This window comes from Pipistrellus hanaki (genome assembly GCF_964339955.1).
Source record: "Pipistrellus hanaki genome assembly, chromosome: 16".
NCBI classification, from domain to species: Eukaryota; Metazoa; Chordata; class Mammalia; order Chiroptera; family Vespertilionidae; genus Pipistrellus; species Pipistrellus hanaki.
The window spans coordinates 2,353,832-2,380,710 of record NC_140518.1 but is presented as its reverse complement, the minus strand read 5'-3'; the positions used below and the strand labels follow the sequence as shown (position 1 = coordinate 2,380,710).

General features: G+C 64.1%; 2 protein-coding genes across 2 annotated transcripts in view; both read right to left on the bottom strand.

Annotated features, from left to right (window-relative positions):
- Window positions 1-4: 4 nt before the first annotated feature.
- FOXJ1 (forkhead box J1) lies at window positions 5-3,837 on the bottom strand. Its single transcript, XM_084861844.1, has 3 exons — window positions 3,522-3,837; window positions 2,431-3,026; window positions 5-842 (listed from the first exon to the last, which is right to left on the bottom strand). The coding sequence occupies exons 1-3, from the start codon at window positions 3,751-3,753 to the stop codon at window positions 72-74; spliced, it is 1,599 nt and encodes a 532-aa protein (XP_084717970.1). The 5' UTR covers window positions 3,754-3,837; the 3' UTR covers window positions 5-71.
- Window positions 3,838-4,541: 704 nt separating this feature from the next.
- Window positions 4,542-26,879, bottom strand: part of RNF157 (ring finger protein 157) — a 47,607-nt gene continuing 25,269 nt past the window's right edge. The window contains exons 5-19 of the mRNA XM_084862122.1: window positions 26,271-26,388; window positions 25,246-25,312; window positions 24,943-24,986; window positions 24,525-24,572; window positions 22,937-23,008; window positions 21,994-22,153; window positions 21,785-21,897; window positions 18,715-18,953; window positions 17,426-17,534; window positions 16,154-16,265; window positions 15,308-15,507; window positions 14,764-14,826; window positions 13,866-13,914; window positions 11,444-11,554; window positions 4,542-7,169 (exon numbers count right to left, since the gene is read on the bottom strand). Coding sequence (XP_084718248.1) covers window positions 7,048-7,169; window positions 11,444-11,554; window positions 13,866-13,914; window positions 14,764-14,826; window positions 15,308-15,507; window positions 16,154-16,265; window positions 17,426-17,534; window positions 18,715-18,953; window positions 21,785-21,897; window positions 21,994-22,153; window positions 22,937-23,008; window positions 24,525-24,572; window positions 24,943-24,986; window positions 25,246-25,312; window positions 26,271-26,388 — 1,627 coding nt within the window. The 3' untranslated portion in view covers window positions 4,542-7,047. The remainder of the gene's footprint in view (window positions 7,170-11,443; window positions 11,555-13,865; window positions 13,915-14,763; window positions 14,827-15,307; window positions 15,508-16,153; window positions 16,266-17,425; window positions 17,535-18,714; window positions 18,954-21,784; window positions 21,898-21,993; window positions 22,154-22,936; window positions 23,009-24,524; window positions 24,573-24,942; window positions 24,987-25,245; window positions 25,313-26,270; window positions 26,389-26,879) is intronic.

The window sequence follows — 26,879 nt, the reverse complement described above, 5'->3', positions numbered from 1 at the left end:
CGGGCCGGTGCTGGGGGCAGTCTGGCCTGGACTCGGACGCCGTCCGTCCGGAGGCGGGCGGGCCCGGCCTCTTACAAGAAGGCGCCCACGCTGGCCCAGTCCTGCAGCTCGGCGGCCAGGGTGGCGTCCCCGGCCTCGAAGAGGGGCTCGGGGGGCAGGCCGCCGCTGCCGCCCTCGTCCCAGGGGTGCTGCAGGAAGGACGTGGCCAGGAAGGTCTCGTCGAAGTCCAGGCTGTCGGCGGCCGGCGCCCCCGCGGGCCCCCACGTGGCGGGGCAGTCGGCGCGGTGGCCGTGGACGGGGAGGTCCACGTCCCCGCCGGGCGAGGCCGGGCTCAGCGGGGGGCTCAGCTCCAGGGCCTCCAGCGCGCCCAGCTCCCCGCCCAGGGCGCCCGCGTCGAACACCGCCTCCCAGTCAAAGCTGCCCTTGAGGGGCTCCAGCTCGCCCTGCTCCTCCGGGGTCAGCAGCAGGGAGCTGGGCGGCCGGGGCGCCTTGGCCACCCGCTTGGGCAGCGGCTGCTTGCGCTTGTGCCCCGGCCTGCCCTCGCCCGCGCCCCAGCCGCCCTCCCCCGTGGCCTCCTCGAACTCCCGCAGCAGCTGCTGGGCCTCGGTGCTGGCGGCCAGCGGCCCGGGCCAGGGCGCGGGGCCCGGCGGGGGCGCGGCCTGGCGGGCGAAGGCGGGGTGGATGTGCACCGGGGGCAGCCGCCGCTTCTTGAAGGCGCCGCTCAGCAGGCGCTCGGCGTACTGCGGGTCGATGCGCCAGAAGCCGCCCTTGCCTGGCTCGTCCTTCTCCCGCGGCACCTTGATGAAGCACTTGTTCAGGGACAGGTTGTGGCGGATGGAGTTCTGGGAGGACAGAGGGGGAGGAGGGGTCGGCGGTGGCCTGTGCTCCCGCCCGGCTCCCGCCCGCTCCGCTCGGTGGGGGCGGGGGAGGAGGCTCTGGGACACCAGCCACGGCCCCGGAGCCAGGAGGGCCGTCGGGGCTTTTATTCCCTGTTGCCGGGATATCCGCCTGCTCAGTCATCCGAGCCCGAGCCACAGGGTGGATTCAGTGCCACCCTGCCCTGCCCGCCCCCCCTCACCCCACCACTCGCAGCCTCTGGCCAAACGCCTCCGCTCCCCCAGGGCCTGGCCGGCCGGCTGTTTGTGGAGGGAGAGGGGTGGGGTGGGTGTGCCTGTGCGTGTGCTCACATGTGTGTGTGCTCACGCGTGCGTGCCTGCGCTGGAGTGTGTGCAGGGGTGAGGTATGGTAGGAGCCGACGGCTTGCCTTGTTTGTTGAGCCAGCCGCTGGCCTGGGCCTTGCCCCCCACGCCCCTCCTCCCACCCAAGCTGTGTGGCCTCGGTTGATGTCACCCAGCACAGAGCACAGCACTCATTCTTGGGCCCACTGCCCGCAGCCGGGCTCCGCAGGCGTGGGGGGCAGCGGGGTCTCTGCCTTCGCCCCGAGGCTGCCGAGGGCGCCGCCCCGCCAGGGCCCAGCCAGTGAAGAGCAGCCGGGATGTGACAGGTGGCCTGTGGGTGCCCAGGGAGGACTCTGGGTGTCCGGGGGGTGAGGGAGGGCTGTCCCCAACCAGGCCCTGAGCCTGAGCCTCTCAGGGCAATGCCTGCGGGCCTCAGAGCACCATCTAAGGCGCAGGAGGGGGACAGGGGCCGGGGGCCTGACCAGCAGGGCAGACAGGTGGGTAGTGCCCGTGGCAAGGCTGGGTGTTTACATGGCGGCCTGGCCCTGGGCTGAGACTCGGAGCCTGAAGCCCGAGCTGGAGGCAGAGCCCCGCGGAGAGCACCTGGCTCAGGTAATTGTCTCCCCGGGGAGCCTGAGGGAGAAGAGGGGGAGGAGGGGAGACAGGAAACAGGAGCGGCTGGAGTGGGGGCGGGGGCAGCAGCTGCAGGAAGGCCCCATACCCAGGCTCCGGGACACAGCTGGCTTCACACCCCACGGCCCTCGACCACCTGCCCCCCTCCCCCCCCTCCCCCCAGCCAACTGCAACCAGGCGGGAGGCAGAGCGTGGGCCGATGCTCCAGGCAGGTCCTGGAACTCTGGCCCCGGGCAGGCAGTGTCTAGGAATTGTAGGACCGGGGACCAAACTGTGTCCCTCGTCCGTCACCACCTCCCCCGCAGGGGGCTGTGTCCGTCCATGGCCGAGTCCGGCCCTGGTCCCTGGGCTGCGCTCTTGGAGGAGGGACAATGTTCGCCCTTTGAACTCAGCATCCTCACCCCGGAGGCCCCCTGAGCATCCCCCTCCTCCGCTCTGGAGCCAAATGAGAGGCATTTCCCAGCACCGGCTCCCTCCGGGGCCTCCCTCCGGGCCTTCCTCCCCGGGGCCCTGCCGGCTGGACCTGGATCTGGGCGCAGTGAGTGAGTCCCTGGAAGGATGGAGGGGGAGAGGGGTGGCAGGAGGCCAGGCAGGAGCAGCCGCACCCCCCCCCCCCTACCTGCCAGGTGGGATCCGCGTGGCGGAAGTAGCAGAAGTTGTCCGTGATCCACTTGTAGATGGCGGACAGCGTGATCTTGGTGGCCTTGCTGGCCTGCATGGCCATGCAGATGAGCGTGGCGTAGGAGTAGGGCGGCTTCACGCTGGGGTTGGTGGTGTAGTCCACGTCGTCGGGGGGCGGCAGCCCCGGGGCGCCGGACGTGCAGGAGGCCGTGGGCTTGCCCGGCGTGTGCGGCGGCCCCAGGCAGGCGGGGTCGGCCGCCAGCGGGGACCCCGGCGCCGCGGAGCCCGGCACCTGGCTGTAGCCGTGCGGGTCGGCGCCCCCCGGGGGCAGCGCGGGCGCCTTGGCGCTGAGGATGGAGAACTCCTGCAGCCACTGCAGGCTGGTCAGGCTGTCGTCCAGGGCGTCCGGCTCCTCCGGGCCGCCCTCCGGCCCCGCCGCCGGCCCTGCGCCCGGGAGGCGCAGCCAGCTCTCCGCCATGGCCGCGGCTCCGAGGGGGCGGGCGGCGTCCCTCCGGCGCTCACTCCGCCTCCCGGACGCGCGCGTCCATCCCCGGGACCGGGGTCGCCTCCTCCGAACACGGACGGACGTGGGGCCTGCGGGGAGCGGGGCGGGAGCTGAGCCCTCTCCCCGCTCCGGGGGCCGGGGCGGGGGTGTGTGCAGGATGATCATCCCGCAGCCGCGCGGGTCTTTGGGGCCGAGGTCTGGGGAACAGGACGACCCCCGCCCGACCCTCGCCCTTCACTCCCTCTTCGGGGTTGAAGGGAGACTATGAGCCAAAGAAAGGGGGAAGGTAGGAGCGTTCCCGTCCACCCCATTGCCCCCGAGAGCGGAGACTCAGACGCTCCCACCCGCCCCCGGGGAAGAGGGGCGAGGGAGCCCGACGGGGCGGGGGCCGGGAAGGCCGTCTGGCCTTGGAAAAGGGGTTATCCGGGGGGAAGAGCAGGCGGAGGAAGGGAACAGGAAACATCATTATGGGGGCGGAGGGTGAGGCACCCCCAAACTCCGCAGGTGTCAGCCTGCAGGCCCGCCGCTGGCTTCGGGACGCATGCGAGGGCGCGCTGCCGGCCGCCCCCCTTCCGGCCCCTTACCTGGCTCAGGGCGCAGCCGGGCTAAGGGAAGGTTCTGGAAGAAGGTGCCACCACCCCCGCGGCTCTGAGCCCTCCGCGGAGGGCCCCGCCGGCACCGCTCGCCGCCCCCCGAGCCTGAAGGCGCCTCTCTGAGCGCCCGCGGCCCGGGACTCGCGTTAAGTAGCCGCTCCGAAGGCTTCTCCTGCTGCCATGGCGACGCCCCGCCCCCATAAACAGCTTCCGCCGCTGCCATTGGCCGGCGCGTCTCCAAGGTGACCGCGGGCTCTCGCCCTCTCGGCGGCGGTAACTCCCTGGAACTCCCTCCTTTGGCTCCGCTCTCCCGCGCCGCCGGCCCCCGCGCCCGCGCCCGCGCCCGCATTCCCGCCCGAGGGGCGCGCGGCTCCGCGCTCCCGCCGGCCCGGGCGCTCAGGGAGCCTCCACCCCCGGAACCTGCCTTCGCCCGGCCCGCTCCGGTTCCCGCTGCTCCGAGGCGTCTGCGGCTCCGGGGACGCAGCCCGGGGCGCGGGGCGCAGCCTCGGGAGCCGCGTGCTGGGCTTCCATGTCCTCTCCTCCGGGCTTCGGCCTGTCCCCCTCTCCCTGTCCCGAGGGTCGGCCTGGTGCCCACGGGCAGGCCTGACTCTCCGATCCACCCGCCGCCCGGGTCCGCGCCGTGAACCGCACGGACCGCAGACGCACCAAGGCGGGTGGGTAATCCCTCCCGATTTCCAGTAAGCGGCTGCCTCCCCGCCCCTGATCCGCCACCCTCTAAGTGACAGACAGGGACTGCGGCCCTCCCTCCCCGCCCGGCCTCCCTGCTCTTCAATTATTGAGGAGCTGCAGTGCTGGGAGTTCTCGGGTTTAAGGGCAAGGGTGGGGCTGAGGGCTCCTCGCTCAGGCCTCAGGAGCTGGAGGGCTGTGGGCAAAGCCAGGGCCCAGGGGATGGCACATCCAGGGGCACGGCCTCCCCTGCCCTTGCCTGCACTTCACTTCCATTCTCCCCAGTGCTAAAGGGGCGGGCGGAAGTCGGACAGGAACTCCCATCAGTAACCAGCGGCAGGCAGCGCTCTCCTTCCTTGTCAAGTTTTATTCCGTTTTGAGAATCATGCAGCAGTCCGTACACACTGCGTCCTGGTGTCCCCACTCTGTCCTGTACCCGTGAGCGTAGCTCCGGGGAGGAGGGCGCCCAGATGGCACAGCCGCACACACACCCTGCACACAGCCCCGTGCGGCGCCTGGAGCAGAGTGGGCAGCGGGGGTGCCACGGTCAGGTGGACAGGACACAAGCTCTCTCCGGGTGAGATGGCTTCACGTGTGGGTCCCGTGTGGGCGGGGACTCCGGTGGGACGGAAAGGGCTCTGTGGGGAGGCCTGGGCCATACCACCTGGAGGCGTGGGAAGCTCAGGCCCGCGGGTGGCAGGGAGGAGTGGCCTCCAGCTAGTCCGTGCCCGTGCATGCTCTCGGGGACAGCGGCCACCAGCACGACTGTGCCCAGTGATGGGCGGGCAGCGGCCTTGTCGCCGCTGACTGAGGACCAGCCTCTGGGGGGGATGCTTGCCAACATCTGAATGAGAACTGGGGGGTGGAGGGGCCCGCAGAGGGCAGGAAGTGGCTGAAAAACGAGGACTGAAGGGCCGCTCTACAGCCAGAGGCCTTGGTTAGGGAACCAAGGCAGAGAAGAACCTTTCTGAGCCCCTCCCCCCGGGAGAGGACACAGAGCCTCAGAAGGGGGGACGGGATGGCTTCCTGCCAGGTGGCTGCTGCTGACCTGCAGCTCCTGTGTCTCCGGTTACACCACACCGGAGGGCTACCTCCCGGAGGACAGGCCGGTCTGCGGGCTCTACCCCAGGCTGAGTGAAGCCCCCTTCCCTGGCGCTCCTGGAACTCACACTTGGAGGAACCCGGGGAGCGGGTCTATTGCTCGGATCTCAAACGGAAAGGGGCGGGGCTGGGAGGATGTGGGGAAAGGGGCGGGCACGGAGTGGGGCCTGAACCAGCAGAGTCCACTGTAGGATTCCAGAGGGAGGGCCAGGGAACTCCATCCAGAAGCTTCCATTCCGGCATGGTGGCACCACACCTGCCAGAACAGCAGGCTCCCTGCTGACCAGGCGGAACCTGAGCCACAGCCACTGGGCGGTGGGAGGGCCCACTCAGCCGGCCGTGCAGAGAGCCACCCAGAGGGTGCCGAGCCAGGAGCCCTGGGCACGGGGCTCCCTCAGAGGCTTGGCAAAGGCCCCAGAAGCTCTTCTGGGTGACAGGTCCAAATACTAGACAAGCCATCGGACGGGTGTAGCCTGGGCTCCACATCCCAGCCTCACACGTGGCTGTTTTCATCTCTGCCCCCAACTTGCCCACCTCCCCAAAGGCCAGCAGACAGAGCGTCCATCCAAGAGCTCTGAGGACTCAGCAGAGCTGGTGCCGAGAGGAGGCATGCCCAGCCGCTCACCGTCCGGGCCCCCTTGCTCCCCCAAGCTTTTGGGCTGGGGGTGGGGGGTGGGCAGGTGACTGGAACACCCTAAGTCTCCCATGAGCCTGTGGAAGGCAGTCCTCCCCTCGGCCCTCTCAGGCCAGGACTGGAAGGCGGGGAGGAAAACGGGGTGGGGACACCCCCAGGGGCGAAGGCCCTGCCTCCTGCCACCAGCAACCAGCCCACTGCCGGCCCCGCTCAGCGCTCTCCACCGCTTCCTGGGGAGGCCTGGGTACCAGCTGGAGGGTCCCTGGTGCACCTGCTTCAGCCTGTTTCTTCAACTATGAACCAACGGGGGTGGAGACGGGGAGACGGGGTAAGAAGATGACTGGACAGGGCCAGAGCGATGGCGTAGCTCCCGCACCCGAGAGAGGTGGCCAAAGGTGTTCTGAAATGTCCCCTTAGGGTGAGTCCCAGGCCTTCCTGGATGCGCCTGATCCAGGCCCACGTGTGTGTGTGTGTGTGTGTGTGTGTGTGTGTGTGTGTGTGTCTCTCAGGTCCAAGGCCTCCTCTCTAAACAAGACAGTCACATGAGGCTTAGACTCGCTCGCCTGCTGGAAGCAAGAACTGTCTTTCCAACCAGCCGCCTGGTGAGCCGGCACCATTTCGCTTGTCCTGGACGGAAACTCCGCATCCAGTGCAACGTGGCTTGGCCTTCTCCCACGTCCCCCCCAAACCCGCCCCAAACGGGAGGTTTCAAGTTGGTGTTGCCGGCCCGACACCAGAAAACGCAGCCGCTCGGACTCCGGTCTTCTGGTCTGCCCGCCACTGAGAAGAGAGATGCTGGAGACGCCAGCCCGGGGGCCGTGGCTCCCCGAAGACCAAGGTGCAGCGGATGGAACGTTCCAGAGGGTCTCTGAGGAGGCAGGAGGCGTCCAGCCCCTCCGCAGAGGGGCGGGTCCTGGTGATGGAAGGCTGGGGGTGGGAGAAGGAGCAGGCTGGCCTCCAGGCCCCGCTCCCACGCGGTGTACGTCTCCCCGGGTCCCACCGAGGATGCGCAGGAGGCCCCGGCCCAGTGAGTCCGGGACGGAGGGGGGACCGGAGGCGGGGACGGGGACGGGGGCTCTGGCCTGGGGCGGGCTCTCAGACGGCCAGAGGCCCCCACACGCAGCGCCCGCTCTCAGCATCCTCCAGGCTGCTGGACGACCGGCGCCGACGCCGAGGGTGCCGACGGCTGAGCGCGCTGTCCTCGGGCTGCCAGGTGCCTGGGGGGAGAGAGCACGGTCACGGGGCCCCGCCTCGGCCCGGGCCTGGGTCTCCTCGGCGTGGAGGCTGGCGGGGTGCGTGTGCGGGCCACGGCGCGGGAGAGGGCACGGGGCAGTGGGCGCCCTGCCCCACGGGCCTCGGTGCCTGTGACAGAGGGGCAGGGGCTGTTTCTGGTTCTGAGGACCTGCCCTCGGACCCACTTCTGTGCTGGTTTTAAGTCGGCCTACGTGCTGTGCTGGACGGTGGAGGAGAAAGAAACTCTGCCCCGCCGAGCCTTTCCTCGGGCGGGAAGAGGTGTTTGCACCCCGAATGTCTGCTGGGGGGCCAGGGCGGGGCAGGAAGTGACTGGCTGCCCGGCAGGGTGCCAGGGACATGGGGGGGCAGTGCCATGGCTTCAGCACCCCGTCCCCACACCTGCCGCTCTTCACCATTTTGATCTGAGCAGCCACTGAGGCCTGCCATCCACCGCAGGAGGCACAGGCTGAAAAACGGGGGTCCCACGGGCATCACCCCTAAGCTCCTCACCCACCCCTCAGTCCCCTGCGGCTCTTCTCCCTCCTTCGCACTCTGCATCCCACCCACACTGTCTGCCTAACCCTCCGTCAGGATGGCTGGCTCCACCCCCCGCTCCTGCCTTCCGCCTTGCAGGAAGCTGGAGGACTGGGTGAGGCCACAGGGAGAGCACCCAGCAGGGCACCCACTAGCAGGTGCACAACGGCCAGTGCCCCAGGCTCTGTCCAGGCCACACTCACCTCTCCGCACCTCCCCTCGCCCGCCCTCCCGGCCCACGGCCCGGCTCCGTCCGCGCAGGGAGGCCTCCATGGACAGGCAGGGCCAGGTCACCACAGCACGGAGGGAGACCCGACTCCGCACTCTGAGCAGCGGATCCCCCACCCGCCCCCACAGGCCCCTGCCGGACGAGGGCTAGGGGGTCGGAGGGCTCCCCTGCAGCCTGCACGGCCACCCCACTTCTCACGCTGTGCCTGGACCACCTCCTGAGCAGGCCCACCACCTCTGCAGGCGGGCCTGAGGCTGCTGTCTTCATGTTGGAGGGGGGACACTCACAGAAGTGTGGGGGCAGCCGCAGCGAGGCCAGCCAACCCCACGAAACCCTGAGGCGGCAGCAGCAGCCCCTCATTTCCAAGAGACGCGCTGGGCGGTAGCCGCTTAGGGCTCTGAGAGCCGGGGAGGCGGCCCCGGGGAAGAGGCGTGAGCAGAAAGGACCCTCGGTGTCTCACGCCCAGCCGGCGGGAACGGGGGGGGCCGCGGGTCCCCGAGGTACGGGTGTCGGGGATGGGGGTCAGCAGCTCCTTCTGTGAGCGGCCGGACAAGGGCAGGCGAGGCCGCCCGCTACGGGAGCCGGGGAGCGGGCCGTGTGCGTGCACGGCGGTGTCATACCTAGTTCTCAGTCTATGGGGCAGGACTCCGAGGCGGCGCTGTGCGTGGGAAAGACCAAAAGCAGATGGTGAACAGGAGCAGACACACACACGCATGCACAGACAAACCGCCGCGCCCGAGCCCGGGCCGCTCCTGCTCTGGCTCACAGCCTCGCCGGTTCTAGAACCCTCCCCGGCCGACAGCGCTGCCTCTGCCTCCGGGGCAGCCTCCAGACGCAGGCTGGCATCCGCTCTCCCTGGGTGCCCATATTCGGGGAGCACGGTCAGGGCACCCTGGGGGGGGGCACTGGGTGTTTCCTCAGTCCCTACCCGGGCCACCTTCCCAGGAGCCCCTAGTCCGGGCCACCCCTCGCCTCCACAGGCGTTCTCCTTCCCTCATTGACGCCGCGTCCGCCCGGGGCGGCCCTTAAAACCGTACCGTGTTCCCATGACTACACCGCCATCTCCGCTCTTTCCGGTCATCAGCCTCCCAGCGGCTCTCCCAGGACAGCCGCGGTCCCGACCCCTGCCCCCGTGTGCCAGTCCGCCCCACTCCCCGGACCCCCCACTCCTCGCTGGTCTCGGAGTTCCCGCCTGCTCACCCCGCCCTGTCCGCTTAGCCGCCCTCCCAGCAACGCGGGGACACCCCTCCGCCCCTGCGTCTCAGGCCCGAGAACCCCAGAGGCTTCTTAGGGGTTCTTAGAGGTGAGGATGAGGACGGGAGCGGGAGGGGGACGGGAACAGGGAGAGCGGGGTGCCCCTGCTCCTCTCCTCAGGGGCCGTCCTGGAGGGGAGCGCCGTCCGTGTGGAGAGGGAAACGGAGACTAAGGGCCGGGAAGCTACTGGAGCCCGCAGGCCCGAGGCGCCCAGCGGCCGATGGGGAGGAACCTCGGGATCCGCATCGCAGGACAGAAGTCTGACCTTAAGGCGGAGGGGGAAGAGGCCCCTCCGCCCCAGGGGGCCTGCCCCAGCGGGCACGCCTGCCTCTAGCCCAGCGGACGCTCCGGAGAGTCCCCGCACTGTGCTCCCGCCGGGCCAGAGCCCGTCTGACCACAAGAGCAGCCAGGCCGTCCCTCTTCCTAAGAGCCCGGGGCCTCTGCTGAGGGCGCAATGGACAGACACCCGAGGCGCTCACACCTGGACCCTCTCCCGACAGACATCACCGGGCTCGGTTGGTTTGTGACCCCACTTCCATCTCCGATCCCCACGAGGAACCCCAGGGGTCCGTCCTTGTCTCACTCCCTTCCCCACCCCCAGAGCGGACTGAACACCAGCCCGCAGGCTGGCTGCAGGGGAGGAAGAGGAGGAAGCGGAGGGAATGTGCTCACATTCCCAGCAGCTTGGCTGGCCACACAGCTCCCAGCAGCTCCCTCTGCCGGCAAGTGGGGGGCAGGGGGAGCCCCCCAAGGGAGGCAGGACCTGGATTCCCTCCCCATGGAGCAGACTCAGGGCGGAGCGAGGGCAGAGATGCCACCTGCGGCCGGAACCGGCCGTCCCCATGACGCTTTCCAGAAGCACCCCTTTCTCTGGCCCAGGAACGGACATATCCCCCAAACAGCTTTCTTTCTGGGACAGTCTGAGCCTCTGGAGCTCGGGCCCTCGCCGGGCAGGGATGGAACCGAAGCAGGAGGCTCTGGGATGCGGCAGGCCCAGCAAGCGCGGGGCGGGCGGGCGGGCGGGCGCGGCGTGAGGACGGTGTGGGCACAGAGAGGACATGAGCTTCCACGAGCCCTCAGACGCCAGCGGGCCGGAAAGACGCGGAAAGCGACGGACAGACAGAAGCGCGGTGGGAGGCAGGAGTGACGTCCAGAGCGGACTGGGCCGGCGCTCCACAGAGGATGCCGGGACCCCCGAGGCCCGGCTCAAGGCTCCCCGCAGCGGCCGGCGCGTGCGGAGCGTGTCCTTCCCAGGCCGATGGAGCGTGGCAACCACAGGCGGCTCGTGGCTCCCAAGCCTGGGCCACGTACACGCGTAAAGCACTGGACCACGGTGCCGGGCTGCTCTGAGGCTGAAATGTCTCCATTTCAGGTGGCGGAGCGGTGACCGGCCACCGTGTGAGGGACAGTGTCTGCTGTAAACCCGAGGGCCAGTCCGGTGGGCAGACCTGGCTCTGCAGAAGCGGCTGGGGAGCCCCCGGGAGCATAGCGGGTCAGAGGTCAGCACCCACAGAGGCCAGCGCGGCTCCTCTGCAGGAAATGGGCCTGGGGTGAGGGGGGGACGGGACACCCTAACAGCCCTGATGACATGTAAGCTTAGGGCTCCAGGGCGCCCGACCTGACCTCTCCTTTGGGACCCAGAGCTGAGTCCAAGGCGGCTGGTACCCCAAAGCTCACGGTCACCGAGCCACATGCTCGTCTAGCCCAGTGGTCGGCAAACTCATTCGTCCACAGAGCCAACTATCCACAGGACAATGACTGACATTTCTTTGGAGAGCCACGTTTTTAAAACTTAAAGTCCTTCTAACTTCTTCAAAATAGACTCGCCCAGGCCACGGTATTTTGTGGAAGAGCCACACTCAAGGGGCCAAAGAGCCGCGCTTTGCCGACCACGGCTCTAGGACATGTTGGCTTTCACCTTCCTGCCAAGGAGCCGCGGATGCCCTTCGCTAGGGGCCGGCCCCCTTCCCGTGCAGACTCAGGGCCAGGCCGCCCGCCACGGGATCTGTGAGATCGCTAGGGAGGCCCCGGTCGGGCAGACGGGAAGGACGGGAAGGAGAGGAGAGCGGCTCCCTCCTCCTGGCCTGACACTCTCCCTCGGGGCACACACTTCCTCTGGCAGCAGCTCCCAGCGTCAGCAGGGGAGCCGCGGGGCAGGAGGTGGGCGCCCCGGGGTGAGTGCAGGGGTGTGAGCAGGGGGGTGACTCCCACCAAGGTCACGTTCAGCAGACTGCCACTCACCGGGTAAGCAGACCTCAGAGCACAGCGTATTGTCCAGTGCTTTCACGCTCGCGTTGTCAAAGTCATTGTTATTGTCACACTCCATGCCTAGAAACGCGCACGTCCTGCGGCCTGCAAGGGAGTGAACGCAGTTAGACGGGCGGCCGGTGCGCCTCTGCTCTGTGTCCTGAACGTGCACATCTCAAAGACGGAGACAGACAGACCCGATCATGTGTTTTAAAAAAAGGACAGTCGCTGAGTGGGGGAAGAGAGGACGATAAAGGAATCACACTGTGTGGGCATGTTCCTGGTCTGACCTAGCCTGCCCCTTGCCCTAACTGGCCCCCTTCCAGCCTTGGTTCTGCAGGAGCCGAGCCTGGGGGGTGAGGGAGGCTACTGACGGCTGGGGAGCTCTGCCAGGGGCGGGGGGAGCTGGGGACCTGTGGGCGTAGCTGCCCTACTCCTGCCTGTGCCTGTGGGTGCTGTGTCTGTGGGTGCCGCTGTGTCTGTGGGTGCCGCTGTGTCTGTGGGTGCTGTGTGTCTGTGGGTGCTGTGTGTCTGTGGGTGCTGTGTGTCTGTGGGTGCTGTGTGTCTGTGGGTGCTGTGTGTCTGTGTGTGCCGCTATATCTGTGGGTGCCGGTGTGTCTGTGGGCACTGCTATGTCTGTGGGTGCTGTGTGTCTGTGGGTGCTGTGTGTCTGTGGGTGCCGTTGTGTCTGTGGGTGCTGTGTGTCTGTGGGTGCCGTTGTGTCTGTGGGTGCTGTATCTGTGGGTGCCATTGTGTCTGTGGGTGCCATTGTGTCTGTGGGTGCTGTTGGGTGTGTCTGTGACCTCAGGGCTCTGCAGGTGCTAAATACTAGAACAACCGAAGATCTCGCAGGTTCCCCAAGTTTGCAGATCAAGTCAAAATCACCACATTCACCAGTTAGGACCCATTTTCTCACGGGACTTAGGAAATTGTTATTTTGAGGACGTTTCAAAGGGACTAGTCAGAAACCTACAGACATGGGAGAGGGGTGGGTAGAGTTTTAGCTCTTTTTTTCAAGCTTCCTCTTTCTATTTCATTTTTTTAAAAAAAATATATTTTATTGATTGTTTTTTAGAGAGGAAGAGAGAGGGACAGAGTTAGAAACATCGATGAGAGAGAGACATTGATCAGCTGCCTCTTGCACACCTCCCACTAGGGATGTGCCTGCAACCAAGGTACATGCCCTTGCCCGGAATCGAACCTGGGACCTTTCAGTCCGCAGGCCGATGCTCTATCCACTGAGCCAAACCGGCTTCGGCTCATTTCTTAAAAAAAATATATATATATATATTTTACTGATTTTTTTAGAGAGGAAGGGAGGGGGATATAGTGTTAGAAACATCTATGAGAAACATCCATCAGCTGCCTCCTGCACACCCCCTCCTGGGGATGTGCCCGCAACCAAGGTACATGCCCTTGCCCGGAATCGAACCTGGGACCCTGAGTCTGCAGGCCGAGGCTCTATCCACTGAGCCACACCGGCGCGGGAGAGGAAGACACACAGTCCCACCATGGGGCTACGCAACGCCAGGGGGAAGCACCTGCGGCCTGAGCTGTCGGGGGGGCTGGGACAGTCCCACCGGAGCCGGGAGCACTGAGGACACGGGCCTCGTCGAGGCGCCCCACCCGCCTCGGCCGGCGTGCAGAGGGCGGCCGAGGCACCTGGGCGGCCCCTCCTTCAGGGCGACTTGGCCAGGCAGTGGCCAAGCCCGCATGCGCGCCCCTGAACTCCCCAAGCAACGGCCAGCGCTGAAGCGGAAGCGATGAGGGTGGCGCCTGCACACACACCCCCCGCCCCAGCCCCCCCGCAGGGCCGGGTCTGCTTTGGGGGTGTCCTTCTGGAGCAGAGGGAGAGCGGAATTCCATCCCCGGCCTGACCCGGCCCCACCCCCACTCCCCCCGCCCTGGCTCTGCAGGTCACTGTGCTCTTGTCCGCCCCAGAAACAACACCGCTGGACCTGAGGGTGCCCGCAGGCCTGAGAAAACCACTCCGGCAGCTACCGAACCCCCGCCCCCTGGCTCCTGGGATTCCCTGTCCCAGCCCCGTCCTCCTACAGCAACACCCAACCCTCCTACTTAACACCCATCCCCGCAGCCCGGGCCTTCCTCCCACCCCCGCCGGGGGCGCTGGGCTCCGGGGCCGGCTGGGAGCCGGAGCAGGACGGCAGGCGGTGGGAGCTGCCAGAGAATGTGTTAGACATAAAGGGGAACCGCCCTCTGCCCACCCCATCCTGACGGCACTGCGGTCCTCGGACACTCCATCCCACCAGGAAGGTGACCTTCCCCCGGGGCACACGGCTGAGGAGTCGTGTCCCGTCCCCGTCCCCGTCCCGCCCCCCCCCCCCCCCCCCCCCCCGCCAGGGCCCCTGTGCCCGGAAGAGCAGAGGAGGGAGCGGAGGCCCGGGGGGTCGGTTACCGTCTTCCTGTGTGGGGGACGCACCGTCTTCCTCCATGACCTCGTTTCCCTGCAACAGAAGGCGGGCGCCTGAGGCTGCAGTCATGGAGCACGGGGACCGGAACAGGGGGGGCGGGATACCTCCCCGTGCACCGGAGAGCTGGTGTCACCGCAGCGGCCTCTGCGCACAGCGCCCCCCGCGGCCCGGAGGCAGTGGTCCCGGACAGTGCGGCCCGAACCGCGCGGTGTAAGGGCAGCCGCACACTCACGGGCTGCAGCCCCAGCGGGAGAGCCGGACTCAGCAGGGCCTGGGAGGCGGGCAGAGCCGGTGGCCCGGGAGGGCCTGGTCTGGGGCATGTTTCGGATGTGGGCTGGACGTGCAGGCAGTAGCCTGGGCCTGGGTCAGCTGTCCTGCTTTCCAAGGTGGGATCAGGGGTCCCAGGAAACCAACCCTTCTGATCGCAAACCCCACCCAGACACCCCTCTAGGACGTGTGGCTCCAGAAGTTCTAGAAGTTCCTGACCCTCCCTGTGAGCCGGGCGGTCAGCACACCTTGGTCAAGGCCCTTCTCACGCTGCATTGTCACCCCATCTCCCCGTTTGGGGGGTTCAAGGGAGGGGGCAGGCAGCAGCCAGGCCACCCGGGCCAGCAAGACCCGCGCCCCAGCCCCCCGTGTAACAGCCACGAAGCGACTGGAGGACAAAAGGTGCTCGAAGCCGCTCAGAGCCGTAACCCGAGACCAGCGCCCTCTGCTCACTGCACACCCCACCCCTGCAGCTGCTCGGCACGCCTGGCCCGAGCGCCACCTGGGAAGGACTGTTCCGGAACAGCGCCCCTGCTGTCCTCTTCCCTGCCAGCACCAGGGCCCTCTGACCTCCGGCCTCTGGCGGGAGGGGCGCCACGTCCCCGTGGGGGTTACCTCCGCGTCCTGCTCGTCAGCGAGGCCCACGAAGTTGCTGTCCGGAGACGCCGCCGGCATCGCCTGCGAGAGGAACGGGAACGGAGGTGCGACACCCGCCTCTCAGCAAACCCCAACCGCGTCCTCGGGACAGAACTGGTGCCAGGCAGCCCCAGCCGGTGTGGCTCAGTGGACAGAGTGCCCTCCTTCAGCCCAAAAAGTCACGGGTTCGATTCCAGTCAAGGACATGTACTTCGGTGGCAGGCTCCTCCCCAGCCCCAGCCCTGGTCGGAGCACGTGCAGGAGGCAACCCATCGATGTGTTTCTCTCACACAGATGCTTCTCTCTGTCTCTCCCTCTCTCTTCCACTCTCCCTAAAAACCAATGGAAAAGTGTCCTCGGGTGAGGATTGAAAAAAAAAGAAAGAAAAAAGTGGTGCCAAGCAGTCCGGCCTGAGGGGGAGCCTGGGCTCCAGCCCCCCATCTCCGTGGCTCCTGCCCAGCCCGTGGGGTGCCCGGGTGTCCCGGGCGTGGCGCTCGGATGTGTCGCCCGGGCCCGGCCTTACCTCGCCGTCCTCAGAGGCGGCCCGGCTGGCAGCCCGCGGGGAGGGCAGCGCCCCCCCCTCGTCCTCCGTGCCCGTGCCCGTGCCGGGGGCGGCGTAGGAGCCGGACATGGAGGAGACGGTGTCGGTGCTGAGCTGGGAGTGCTGGCTCTGGGAGGACACCATGGACATGACCGACGGGGCCAGGCTGCTGCTGGCAGGGTCTGCGGAGAGGGAGGGGGAGGAGGAGACGGGTCAGCACGGGCTCCAGCCGAGGGAGGGTCTGAGCCCTGTCCCTGCCCCGCACAGCGAGGCCACAGTGGGCTGGCCTCCCCTCTCCGAAGGGGTTTTCGATAGAAGGTTTTCCTTTTTATCCTTTTTAAAAGCATGTTTTTATTGGTTTCAGAGAGGAAGGGAGAGAGAGAGGGAGAGAGAAACATGGATGATGAGAATCTTTGACCCGTTGCCTCCTACACACTTGGGGCTGAGCCCCCAAGACGGGCCTGTGCCCTGAGGGGGAACGGAGCCGTGACCTGGTTCCCAGGCCCACGCTCACCACTGAGCCACACGGCCGGGCCGGATTGAAGGTTGTCCAGGGCTCTGCTCCTTTGCATTTAGAGCTTAGAACTCACTCCAGACCAGGGATTTGCAGGACAGTGGGTGAGACAGTGCTTGTCCCCCTGCCCGCCCCGGGGACAGCCAGTCCCTCCCCCTCCAGGGGGGCCTGCTGGGCACCAGCTTAGATGTTCGCTTGCTGCCCAGGCCTGTCTGCTCCGGAGGAACAGGGCTGAGGACTGGCCCGGAGGGATGGGGGGGTAGGAGCGGGGGAGGGGGAGGGGGATGTGCCACCCTCCCCGCCCCATCGCATACCTTCCGGGGAGGAGATGGTGGACGAGAGGGGTGTCCCTGTGCACGACGACTGGTCGATGGCTCCTGACGACGACAGGGTGAGGTTCTCACTGTCCGGAGTGACGCCACACTCCTGGGCGACAGGGAGGGAGCACAGTCAATCAGAGAGGGCGGGAGGCAGGGCGAGGGGACGCTGGGAGGGCCGGGTCCCCACGGCCACGGCCACGGCCACGGCCACAGGTACGTGAAGGCCCTGTCATCGCCGTCTCCGGCCCCGTCCGGAGGCCGCTCCCAGGGGAGAGCAGACCTGTCGGTTCGTCCCGCCCGCGGCACGGCATCTGCCAGCCACAAAGCCCGGGCTCGGGTGACAGGTCAGCGGCAGCTGTGACACGGGACGCCCAGACTTCCTTCTGCAGGGAAGGGACCAAGCGGCAGAGGCCGCCCGCCCACCCACCTGCCCGCCGGGCACCCCCACTTGGAAGCCAGTTTAGTTCCGGCTCAGTCTTCTCCCACAACAGCCCCTTCCCCGGCCTGCCCTGACACCCCACCCCTCAGCCAGCCCCCACAGATGCAAAGTCCTAGGGGTTCTACCTCCACAGCCCGTTCCCTTTTCTCCGGGCTGCCTACTTTCTCTCTCTTTTTAAAATATACTTTTATTGATTTCAGAGAGGAAGGGGAGAGATGGAAATATCCATGATGAGAATCATTCATCGGCTGCCTCCTGCACGCCCCCTACTGGGGATCGAGCCCACAGCCCAGGCACGTGTCCTGACTGGGAATCGAACTGGTGACCTCTGGGTTCGTAGAGAGATGCTCAACCCCTGAGCCACAAAAGCCAGGCCCAGGGTGCTTCTCTGAACCCAGCTCCGGGGTCCCCTCCCACCAGGCTCAGTCTGTCTCCCCCCGATCCATCCCCACAGCCCCAGCCGGGGGCCTTCCGGGAACACACCTCTCCCCGAACCACTGGCCGCTCAGAGCCTGGACGTCCCCCCCACCCAACGCTCCCCCCTTTGCTCTTCATTTCTGAGGATTCCCACGTCTGGCTCCGTGCCATCCTCTCTCACACTCAGGGTTTTCTCCACGTGCCATCCCTCCCACCTCTGCCCCAGCCCGACGGTCCCTGCCATGGGCACACGTTTCCTATCCTTCAATTCATTCATTCATTCATTCATTCATTCACAGAACACTTCACTGAGCATCGACTGTGCCAGACCCTGCACATGCCCTGTCCCCCCTGGTCCTCAGCTCCTGAGGGCAGGGTCCCCGCAGTCACCCCCGCGCGCTGCCGGCTACCTCTCCGGGCTGCGGGGTGGCGGGCCGCGGGGAGAGGCGCGTCTCGGAGTCGCTGCAGGAGTGCTCGTCCTCCTCCTCGCGCAGCACGGAGGAGCTCTGCGAGACGGACCTGTGGGAGGAACAGCCGCTGAGCCGCTGCCCAGTGAGGAACGTTCCCCCAGACCCCGCAGGGAGGGCGGGCTGCGGGGAGCACCCCGAATCCCGAGGCGCAAGAGGTGGCAGAGCACCGGGAGGGACCGAGACCGCTTGTGGGCATCAGAGCATCTGAGTTTTCTCTTCGGGTCCTTCCATCGCTGTGTGTGAACCCAAGAAAAACAACTATCATTTCCCCATCTGAATGGTTTCATCTGTAACGGGGGTGGGGAAAGTCCGGCCCGCGGGCCGGGCCCTCCGAGGCCTGCACAGCCACTGGGTCTGGCCCCGCCACGGCAGCAGCAGTGAGTCCATTTTAGCTTGGCCTGGCCCGAGAAGGACGCTGTACACACCAATGGCCCTGGGCAGGAGGGAGGTCCCCCCACTGGTGTCCAGGCGACAGGAAGCTTACCCGTCTGAGCCTCAAAGATACAAACCCCAAGATTGCTGTACTGGTCGCCTTCAGACTAAATGATGCCCTAGCCCAGTGGTCGGCAAACTCATTAGCCCACAGAGCCAAATATCAACAGGACAATGATTGAAATTTCTTTTTTTTAAAAAAAAATATATATATTTTATTGATTTTTTTACAGAGGGGAAGGGAGAGAGATAGAGAGTTAGAAACATCGATGAGAGAGAGTCATCGATCAGCTGCCTCTTGCACACCCCCTACTGGGGATATGCCCGCAACCAAGGTACATGCCCTTGACCGGAATCGAACCCGGGGCCTTTCAGTCCCCAAGCCGGGCTCTATCCATTGAGCCAAACCGGTTTCGGCTGAAATTTCTTTTGAGAACCACATTTTTTAACCTTAAACTTCTAATGCCACTTCTTCAAAATAGACTGACCAGGTCGTGGTATTTCATGGAAGAGCCACACTCAAGGGGCCAAAGAGCCCCATGTGGCTTGCGAGCCGCAGTTTGCCGACCACGGGCCCAGACCCCATCCCTCCCCTCTCAACAGAACGCCTGCTCGGTTTGTCTATCTGGTCCCCCATGGCACCCCCTCTCCTAAGGGACGGGGTGCGCTCCCCCAGGGATCGGGGAAACGAGCAGCTCTGGGAACGACCAGCGGGCCCAGCCTGCCGGGCCCCCGGGTCGGAGGGCGCCGAGGAGGTGGGGGACCCAGGCCAGGCGGGGCGCCTGGCGGCTACTCACTTGGAGAGGCTCCTCTTGAGCTTGAGTCCTTGGCCGCCGCCGTCGGGCAGGCGGTCGAGCGGGGCGAGCGCCCGCACGGGGGCCGGGGGGCCGTTGCTGCCGTAGGCGGGCAGCATCCCTGAGAGGTGGCCGTCGCCCAGCACGTGGAGCGGCGGGACCGCGGGCGACGGGGTGAGTGGCCCGTTGAGGGCCTCCAGCAGCGACACCACCTCGTAGCCCGGCGGGATGTTCTCGGAGGACTAGGGGAACCACACAGGGTGGCGGGGATCAGCCAGGCCGTGCGCGCGGCTCAGCGGTCCTGTCCACCTGTGACCCTGGCAGGGCGCACGCCCGGGCTGCAGGTTCAATCCCCGGTTGGGGTGTGTTGCTGGAGGCGACCAGTGGATGTTCTCTCTAGATCAATGTTTGTCTCCCTTTCTCTCTCTCTCTCTCTCTCTCTCTCTCTCTCTCTCAAATCAACAAACATATCCTCAGGTCAGGATTTTAAAAAAAAGTAGCTGAAACCAGTTTGGCCCAGTGGGTAGAGCGTCAGCCTGCAGGCTCAAAGGTCCCAGGTTCGATTCCGGTCAAGGGCAGGTACCTTGGTTTCGGGCACATCCCCAGTAGGGGTTATACAGGAGGCAGCTGATCGATGTTTCTCTCTCATCGATGTTCCTAACTATCCCTCTCCCTTCCTCTCTGTAAATAAATCAATAAAATATATAATTTTTAAAAAAGTAGAAAGGGGGTGGGGAACCATCAATAAATCACCCAAAGTGATAACTTTATTAGCATTCTGTGTATTTTCTTCCAATTCTCCCCTCTGTACTGTTTCCACAGCTACGATCTACCTGTGATAACACCTTAGCTCCTGCGTCATCACCCGCACAGTTCACACACCTCCTCCTCCTCCATCCCTCCGGCCCCTGACAGCGCCCGGTCCTGCCCCCCGGTCCCTGACAGTGCCCGGTCCTGCTCCCACGGCCCCTGACAGCGCCCGGTCCTGCTCCCACGGCCCCTGACAGCGCCTGGTCCTGCTCCCCCGGCCCCTGACAGCGCCCGGTCCTGCCCCCCCGCCAGCCCCTAACAGCCCCTGGTCCTGCTCCCACGGCCCCTGACAGCGCCCGGTCCTGCCCCCCGGCCCCTAACAGCCCCTGGTCCTGCTCCCACGGCTGGCTTCTTGTGTCGGATGTTCCCGATGGTGACCACAGCCCGAGGCATGTCCCTGTGCCTGTCTTTTTTCAGATGATTTCCTTGGTATTAAACTCTTAGGCCATAGATCTCCACGTATAATTGTGTTTAAGGCTCCTGACATACACAGCTGTTCCCACCCCACCCCACTATCTTTCTAGTTCCCCTCCTCAGAGCGGAAGAGAAAGCCTACTGAATTCTGCTGGCATGGAGTCTCTTCAAAGCAGTTTTTCCAATCTGAAAGGTGAGAAACGGTGTCTCCTATTCATGTGCACATTGCTGATTTTTAATGTGGCCGACTCTGAAAGTAATGCCTGTGACCCTGCTGTGGTTCCTCTTCTGAGAACTTTTTGATATCTTTGAACATTTTTTATCTGTTTCATGCATAGGAGCTACGGCCGAGATGTGAATGCTGGGAAGGCATTTTTTTCTTTAAATGGGTGGTTGTGCCAAAGCCGGTTTGGCTCAGTGGATAGGGCATCGGCCTGCAGACTGGAAGGTCCCAGGTTCGATTCCGGTTAAGGGCATGTACCATGGTTGCGGGTACATCCCCAGTTGGGTGTGTGCAAGAGGCAGCTGATCGAATATTCTCTCTCATCGATGTTTCTAACTCTCTATCCCTCTCTCTTCCTCTCTGTAAAAAATCAATAAAAATATATTTTAAACGGGTGGTTGTTTACTTTTCAATTTTGGTCATGTCTTACATATCTGAAACCCAAAAAACTTTTTAAAGCTCCTATGTTCTGTTTTGTCTTTATTGACTTTTTTTTTTTTTTTTTTTTTTAAGAGGAGGAAGGGAGAAGGAGAAAAAAACACCGATTGGCTGCCTCCTGCACGGCCCCCGATTGGGGACTGAGCCCGCACCCTGGGCATGAGCCTAGGCCGGGAATGGAATTGGTGACCTTTTGGTGCCTGGGTCGATGCTCACCATTGAGCCACACCGGCCGGGCTAAAATGTAAATTTGTCACGTGGTAAAATGTGTGGTCTTGGTCCGTTGTGTTCCACTTTAAGCTCAGTGAGCCTTCTCCCGTCCAAAGTCCACCAGCAAGTCCCTGGTGACTCACCCCAGCCTTTTAACCACGTTCTGCTTGGTTTGCTTTGTTTGGAATATAGTTCGCTGGTTATTCCGTGTGCAATCTGTTATCTGGTAAGGAGTAAGCTACACTGATTTTTCCTCCCAGAGAGCTAACTGATTATCCCAGCACCACTCACTGAACTATACGTCCAGTGTGGGAAATCTAAGGAAGGTCAGCATCTGCTCCGACACTACGCCTTGCACTACAAAACGGAGGGGGATACCTCCGTATGCTCGGCTCCCAGCCCCTGACCCCACCAAACGGGATAAAGAAAACCAGTTATCGCCTGGCCAGTGTGGTTCAGTGGTTGAGCATTGACCTATGAATCAGGAGGTTATGGTTTGAGTCCCTGTCAGGGCACACGATCCCCAGGAGGGGGTGTGCAGGAGACAGCCGATCAATGATTCTCTCTCATCATTGATGTTTTTCTCTCTCTCTCCCTCTCCCTTCCTCTCTAAAATAAAAATATATATATATATTTAAAAAAAAAGAAAAACAGTTACCTCCCTCGAGGACTCAGATAAAGACAGTAAACTGTATCCCAACCTAAGACGACCACCCCCTTATTTCTGCTTGGGGGAGTCCCAGAGGAAGTGGGGTCCGCAGGGGGGACGTGGGGAGGGCTCTAGGCACGGCCACCACCATCAGGACACCGAATCCCCAGCCTCACACTGCAGGCTGGTTTCCAGGCGACACGGGCTCACCCAGCTCCCTGCCGCTCCGGCCGCAGAGTCCTGTACACGCGGGGCCACGGGTGAGCGGAGCGGAGGAGCCAGGAGACCTCCCGTGGCTTCCCGGGGGCCTGGTTCCGAGCCCGACTCACCGAGTGCTCCTCCGAGTCGGACGTCTGGGCCGAGATGATGGGGTTGAAGCTGGTGGGGGACAGGGGGCCCAGCTTCTTCCTCATGGCGCGGATCTGCAGCAGCGCCCGGAAGGCTGTGGGGACGGAGAGGGGCCGTCAGGCCGCCGGGGCCCGGGGGTCGAACAGAGACCGCCTCCCACTCCCGCGGCCGGCCGGGTGCCCGGGCTCACGCAGGCGGCAGATGGGGCAGTTGTTGGCCTGGTAGCGCAGCGTGTCGGCGCAGGTGTTGCACAGGCAGAGGTGGCGGCAGGGCAGGATGAGGGTGTCCCGCACGTCCGAGAGGCACACCACGCACTCGGCGCTGTTGTCGCTCACCTCGTCCTCGGCCACCTGCGGGAGGCGGGGGCTGAGCCCGGGGCTGAGCCAGGGAGGCGGGGGCTGAGCCAGGGAGACGGGGGCTGAGCCAGGGAGACGGGGGCTGAGCCGGGGAGATAGGGGCTGAGCCAGGGAGGCGGGGGCTGAGTCCGGGACAGAAGACGCACACTGTCTAGACAAGGCAGTTTCTGAAGAACCGAGATGAGAAACAGGAACAGCCTGGCCGGCGCGGCTCCGGGGCTGAGCATCAACCCAAGAACCAGGAGGTCACTGGTCAGGGCACATGCCCCAGTGGCAGGCCCGATCCCTAGTGGGGGGTGTGCAGGAGGCAGCCGATCAATGCTTCTCATCATTGATGTTTCTCTCTCTCTCTCCCCCCCGTTCCTCTCTGAAATCAATTTAAAAGAAAGAAAAAAAGAAAAAGAAATAGGAACAGAAGCTTATACTTTCATCGGACATGACATTTTACCAAGTGCGTTCACAGTCTCACGGGCTCTGGAAAATTCTATGAGGCTCACGCTGTGAGGCTGATACGCCTCTGACCGGCGGGGCCGTGGGCCGGGCCGAGCCCACGGGGAAAAGGACGGGTTTAACGATCAGCGTCCAGAAGGCCGGCCAGCTAGCGGGGGGAGGGCTGGGGAGGGGTGTCTCAGAGACTGACCAGAGTGAGTTAGGCACAGTCCTCTGAAACGGGGGCAGGAAGAGGCTCTCGGGGCCGCGCCGACGGCGGAGCGCGGGGCCCAGCCTCCCGTCCCGGTGTTACCGAGGGCTCGGCGCGCTGCCCCCGGGAGGACTCGCCTTGGCATCCTGTGTGTTGTACTTGTTCTCGATGCCGTAGATCTCCTGGAGGAGGTAGCTGACCCCGTCCACCTGCACAGCAAACACAGCGTCACGGGCAGGCTGACCCGGCACAGATCGGAGCGGCCGCCGCGCCCCGCCTGGGCAGCGAGGCTGCGGGTCACGGTGGGGAGCACCGAAGGCTCTCTGCTTGAGAAACACCATTGGTGGTTTGCTGTTTCCACCACCGGGACTCACACGCTCAGAGGCATGCGCTGTCCTGCCCTCACCATCGCCCACCGCTGAGAAAGGGGCAGACTAGTGTTGGCCGGTTTGGCACAGTGGATAGAGCGTCGGCCTGTGGACGGAAGGGTCCCGGGTTCAATTCCCGCCAAGGACACACGCCCAGGTTGCAGGCTCGATCCCCAGAGGGGGACTTGCAGGAGGCAGCCGATCCAAGATTCTCTCTCATCATGGATGTTTCTATCTCTATTTCCCTCTTCCTTCCTCTGTGAAAGCAATAAAAATAATTAAAGAGAAAAAAAGGAAGGGGCAGACTAGAAGTGTGGGAGAAGATGCATCCCAGTGTAACCTCAGCTGTGGCATGGACGTCAGGGTGACACACCCTAAAAAGAGAGGAGTGGAAGAGAAAGAGGAGAAGAGCTGGGAAAGGAACGGGGGAGAGAGAAACACAGAAGGGAGGGATCATAGGAGAGGCTGCTGAGCCCCCCCCCACCACGGAGCTGCCCATCTCCAACACGCAGCAAAAGCACCCTCTAACCCTTGTTTCTTATATTTTTTAATTCTTTTAAAAAATATATTTGTATTGATTTCAGAGCGGGAGGGAGAGGGAGAGAAAGATAGAAACACCCATGATGAGAGAGAATCTATGAATCGGCTGCCTCCTCCTGCACGCCCCCCACTGGGAAAAGCCCGCAATCCAGGCACGTTCCCTTGACCAGAATCGAACCTAGGCACCTTCTGTCCCCAGGCTGACACTCTATCCACTGAGCCATACCGGCCAGGCCAGCCCTTGTTTCTTAAAACTCCACCTTCAACACCCAGGCTCACTCCCATGAGTCTGGGCCCCAGCGGTGCTGATGCCGGTGCTGGCCCGTCCCTGGTGTCCCTAACCCAGGCCCCGCCCCTCGGCCTGGCCTGGCCCTGATTGCATACCCCACCCTCCAGCCTGACCAAGCCGGTCACTAATGCTGCTCGAGCTACCGAAGGCCATCTTCCCTGAGCTTCCGCAGCCAGCCACCATATCCAGGCAGTGCCTGCTCTGCCTCTCTCAAAACATCTCTGAAACGGCCAGCCTGGCTCAGTGGTTGAGCGTCGACCTATGAGGCAGAGGTTATACTTTGATTCTGGGTCAGGGCACAGGCCCCAGTTGTGGGCTCCATCCTCAGTGTGGGGCGTGCAGGAGCCAATCAATGATTCCCTTTCATCACTGATGTTTCTCTCTCTCCCTTCCTCTCTGAGATCAATAAAATTATGTTGAGAGAGAGAGAGAGAGAGAGAGAGAGAGAGAGAGAGAGGGAGGGAGGGAGGGAGAGAAGCAGAGAGAAAGGGGAGGAGAAGGCACTGGCAGCCCACCCTCTGGACTCACCACTTGCTTCTGCTTGAGGGGCTTGACGCAGAAGGTCCCGTCCGAGTGCTGCAGGGAGACGGGGCGGTGAGGACAGGGCGCAGGCAGGCACCTGTCCTGGCGCCTCTCTCCGCCGCCCGCGGTCTGGGAGCCCTGGGGGAGGGGGGGCTGCGGGCTCCCGGGCTGGCAGGGCCTTGCCCGCGTCTGGTCTGGCCCTTCCGTTTGGAGGGGAAGAGAAGGGGCCTCGGGGTGGAAGGTCACGCACGATTGGTGGCAGAGCTGGCGCTCGGCCCCGTGGAGCCCCAGACCTCCTCCCCCAGCCCGGCCTCCCCCAGCCCCGGCCTCCTGGGCCAGCGCCACCTGCTGAGCTCAGGCAGCCGGGATGGGGCTGCCCCGTGCCCCAGGAGAGAGGCGAGGCCCTAGAAAGCCACGCACTCACCTTCTCAAAGGTGCCCAGCAGCACGTGGCAGTGGCCGAAATACTCTGGAGGAAAGGAAGGCACACGGATGAGGAAGGAAACCAAACGACCACCTGACGCCCCGCCCTGCCCCGATTCCCCGCGGTCCGTGCCCTCACGATGGGGGCGCGTTACGGAACCGGGGTGTTCTTGCCACCGACGGCCCTGCGAACACGAGTGGGAGAGCGGGTGCGGACACCGCCCGACACCACAGGGGCGGCCAGGCTGCCCCAGGCCTCGTGCCCCAAAGGGCAGTGAGCCCCAAAAGGAGACAGAGGTCCGTACCGTCTCCTTCGTCCACCACGGCGTGGACCGCCAGCGGGTAGACCTCCCGGTCCAGATCGAAGCCCAGCTGCAGGGAAAGCGAGGAGGGAAGAAAGCACACGTTTAGCGGCACCGGGCCATCAGAAAGGGGGCGTCGTCAAGAACCTCGTCTCTACCGCCGGCGCGGCTCAGGGGCTGAACGGCAACCTATGAACCAAGAGGTCACGGTTCGATTCCTGGTCAGGGCACATGCCTGTGCGTTGTGCTGACTCCCCAGTAGGGGGCATACAGGAGGCAGCCGTTCAATGATTCTTACCAAAGATGTTTCTATCTCTCTCTCCCTCTTCCTCTCTGAAATCAATCAATATATACACTGAGTGGCCAGATGATTATGATCTCTGAACGCATAATAATCTGGCCACTTAGAGCCTATTCTATATAATAAAAGGCTAATATGCAAATTGTCCCTTGACCAGTAGTTTGACCAGCAGGCAGGCCAACAGCTCATGTCCCCTCCCTCTGGCCAGGCTGGCTAGACCCCACCCATGCACAAATTCATGCACAGGGCCTCTAATATTTATATATATATTTATATATATATATATATATATATATATATATATATATACACACACACACACACACACACACACACACACACACACACTGGGTGGCCTGATTATTATGCGTTCAGGGATCATAATATGGCCACTCTGTGTGTGTGTATCTTATCTAATAAAAGAGTAATATGCATATTGACCATCACTCCAACACACAATAGCTGCCCCCATGTGGACACAAGATGGCCACCACAAGATGGCTAGCAGAGGAGGGCAGTTGGGGCCACACTCAAGGGGACAAAGAGCCGCATGAGGCTCGAGAGCCGTGGTTTGCCGACCACGGCTTTAGGGTGTGAAGGCGTTACGAGGCTGAAGGTGAGCGGACCTCTGGGCGCCTGGGCAGTCAGTCCCTTCGCTGCTGGCCGTGTCCTCACGAGCTCCTGGGGGGCCCCTGCCCCGCGTGCCCCCCCCCGGGCGGGGGCTCACCTCCTCGTCGGCCCACTCGGAGGGGTCCACGGTGTGGGAGGGCAGGCAGAACTGCTGGCACACGCCGCGCTTGTAGTGCACCGTCTCCGACTGCAGGCTGCCGTCTCTGGGGATGTAGCTGCCGGCCAGAGCGGGGAGCAGAGTGAGCGTCAGCGTGTGGCCCCGGTGGCCCGGCCATGTCCTCCGCTAACGCCTGCTCTGTCACCCGCTCTCCAGTGCCGGGAGGACACCGGCAGACCGGGCCTCCCGTTATCCACGGCCTCGGCTCCGGACGGGTGATGCGATCAAACCCGTCTGTGCGGCCACCGGCCACGCAGGGTCGCGTCACAGGGTTCTAACTGTAATGTAACGACTTGAAGGCTCCGCCGCCGCCTGCCAGGCACCCACGTGGCACCACTTTAAGGGCAAAGGGCAGAGGCGGGCCTCTGTGTCCGGCTGGCGTGGCTCAGCGGCTGAGCATCCGTCTATGGGTCAGGAGGTCACGGTTCGATTCCCAGTCAGGCAGGGCACAGCTCAATCCCCAGGGGGGGGCATGCAGGAGGCAGCCGATCAACGATTCTCTCCTATCATGGATGTTTCTCTCTCTCTCTCTCCCTTTCCTTCCTCTCT

Bases quoted from the DNA above. Each gene is read 5' to 3' on its own strand.
- FOXJ1 (XM_084861844.1), bottom strand. From the start codon at position 3,753: ATGGCAGCGGCGGAAGCTGTTTATGGGGGCGGGGCGTCGCCATGGCAG. The intron at 3,027-3,521 runs GTAAGGGGCCGG...CGCTCCCCGCAG, and splicing joins CCGGCTGCGCCCTGAGCCAG to GCCCCACGTCCGTCCGTGTT. The intron at 843-2,430 runs GTAGGGGGGGGG...CTGTCCTCCCAG, and splicing joins ACGCGGATCCCACCTGGCAG to AACTCCATCCGCCACAACCT.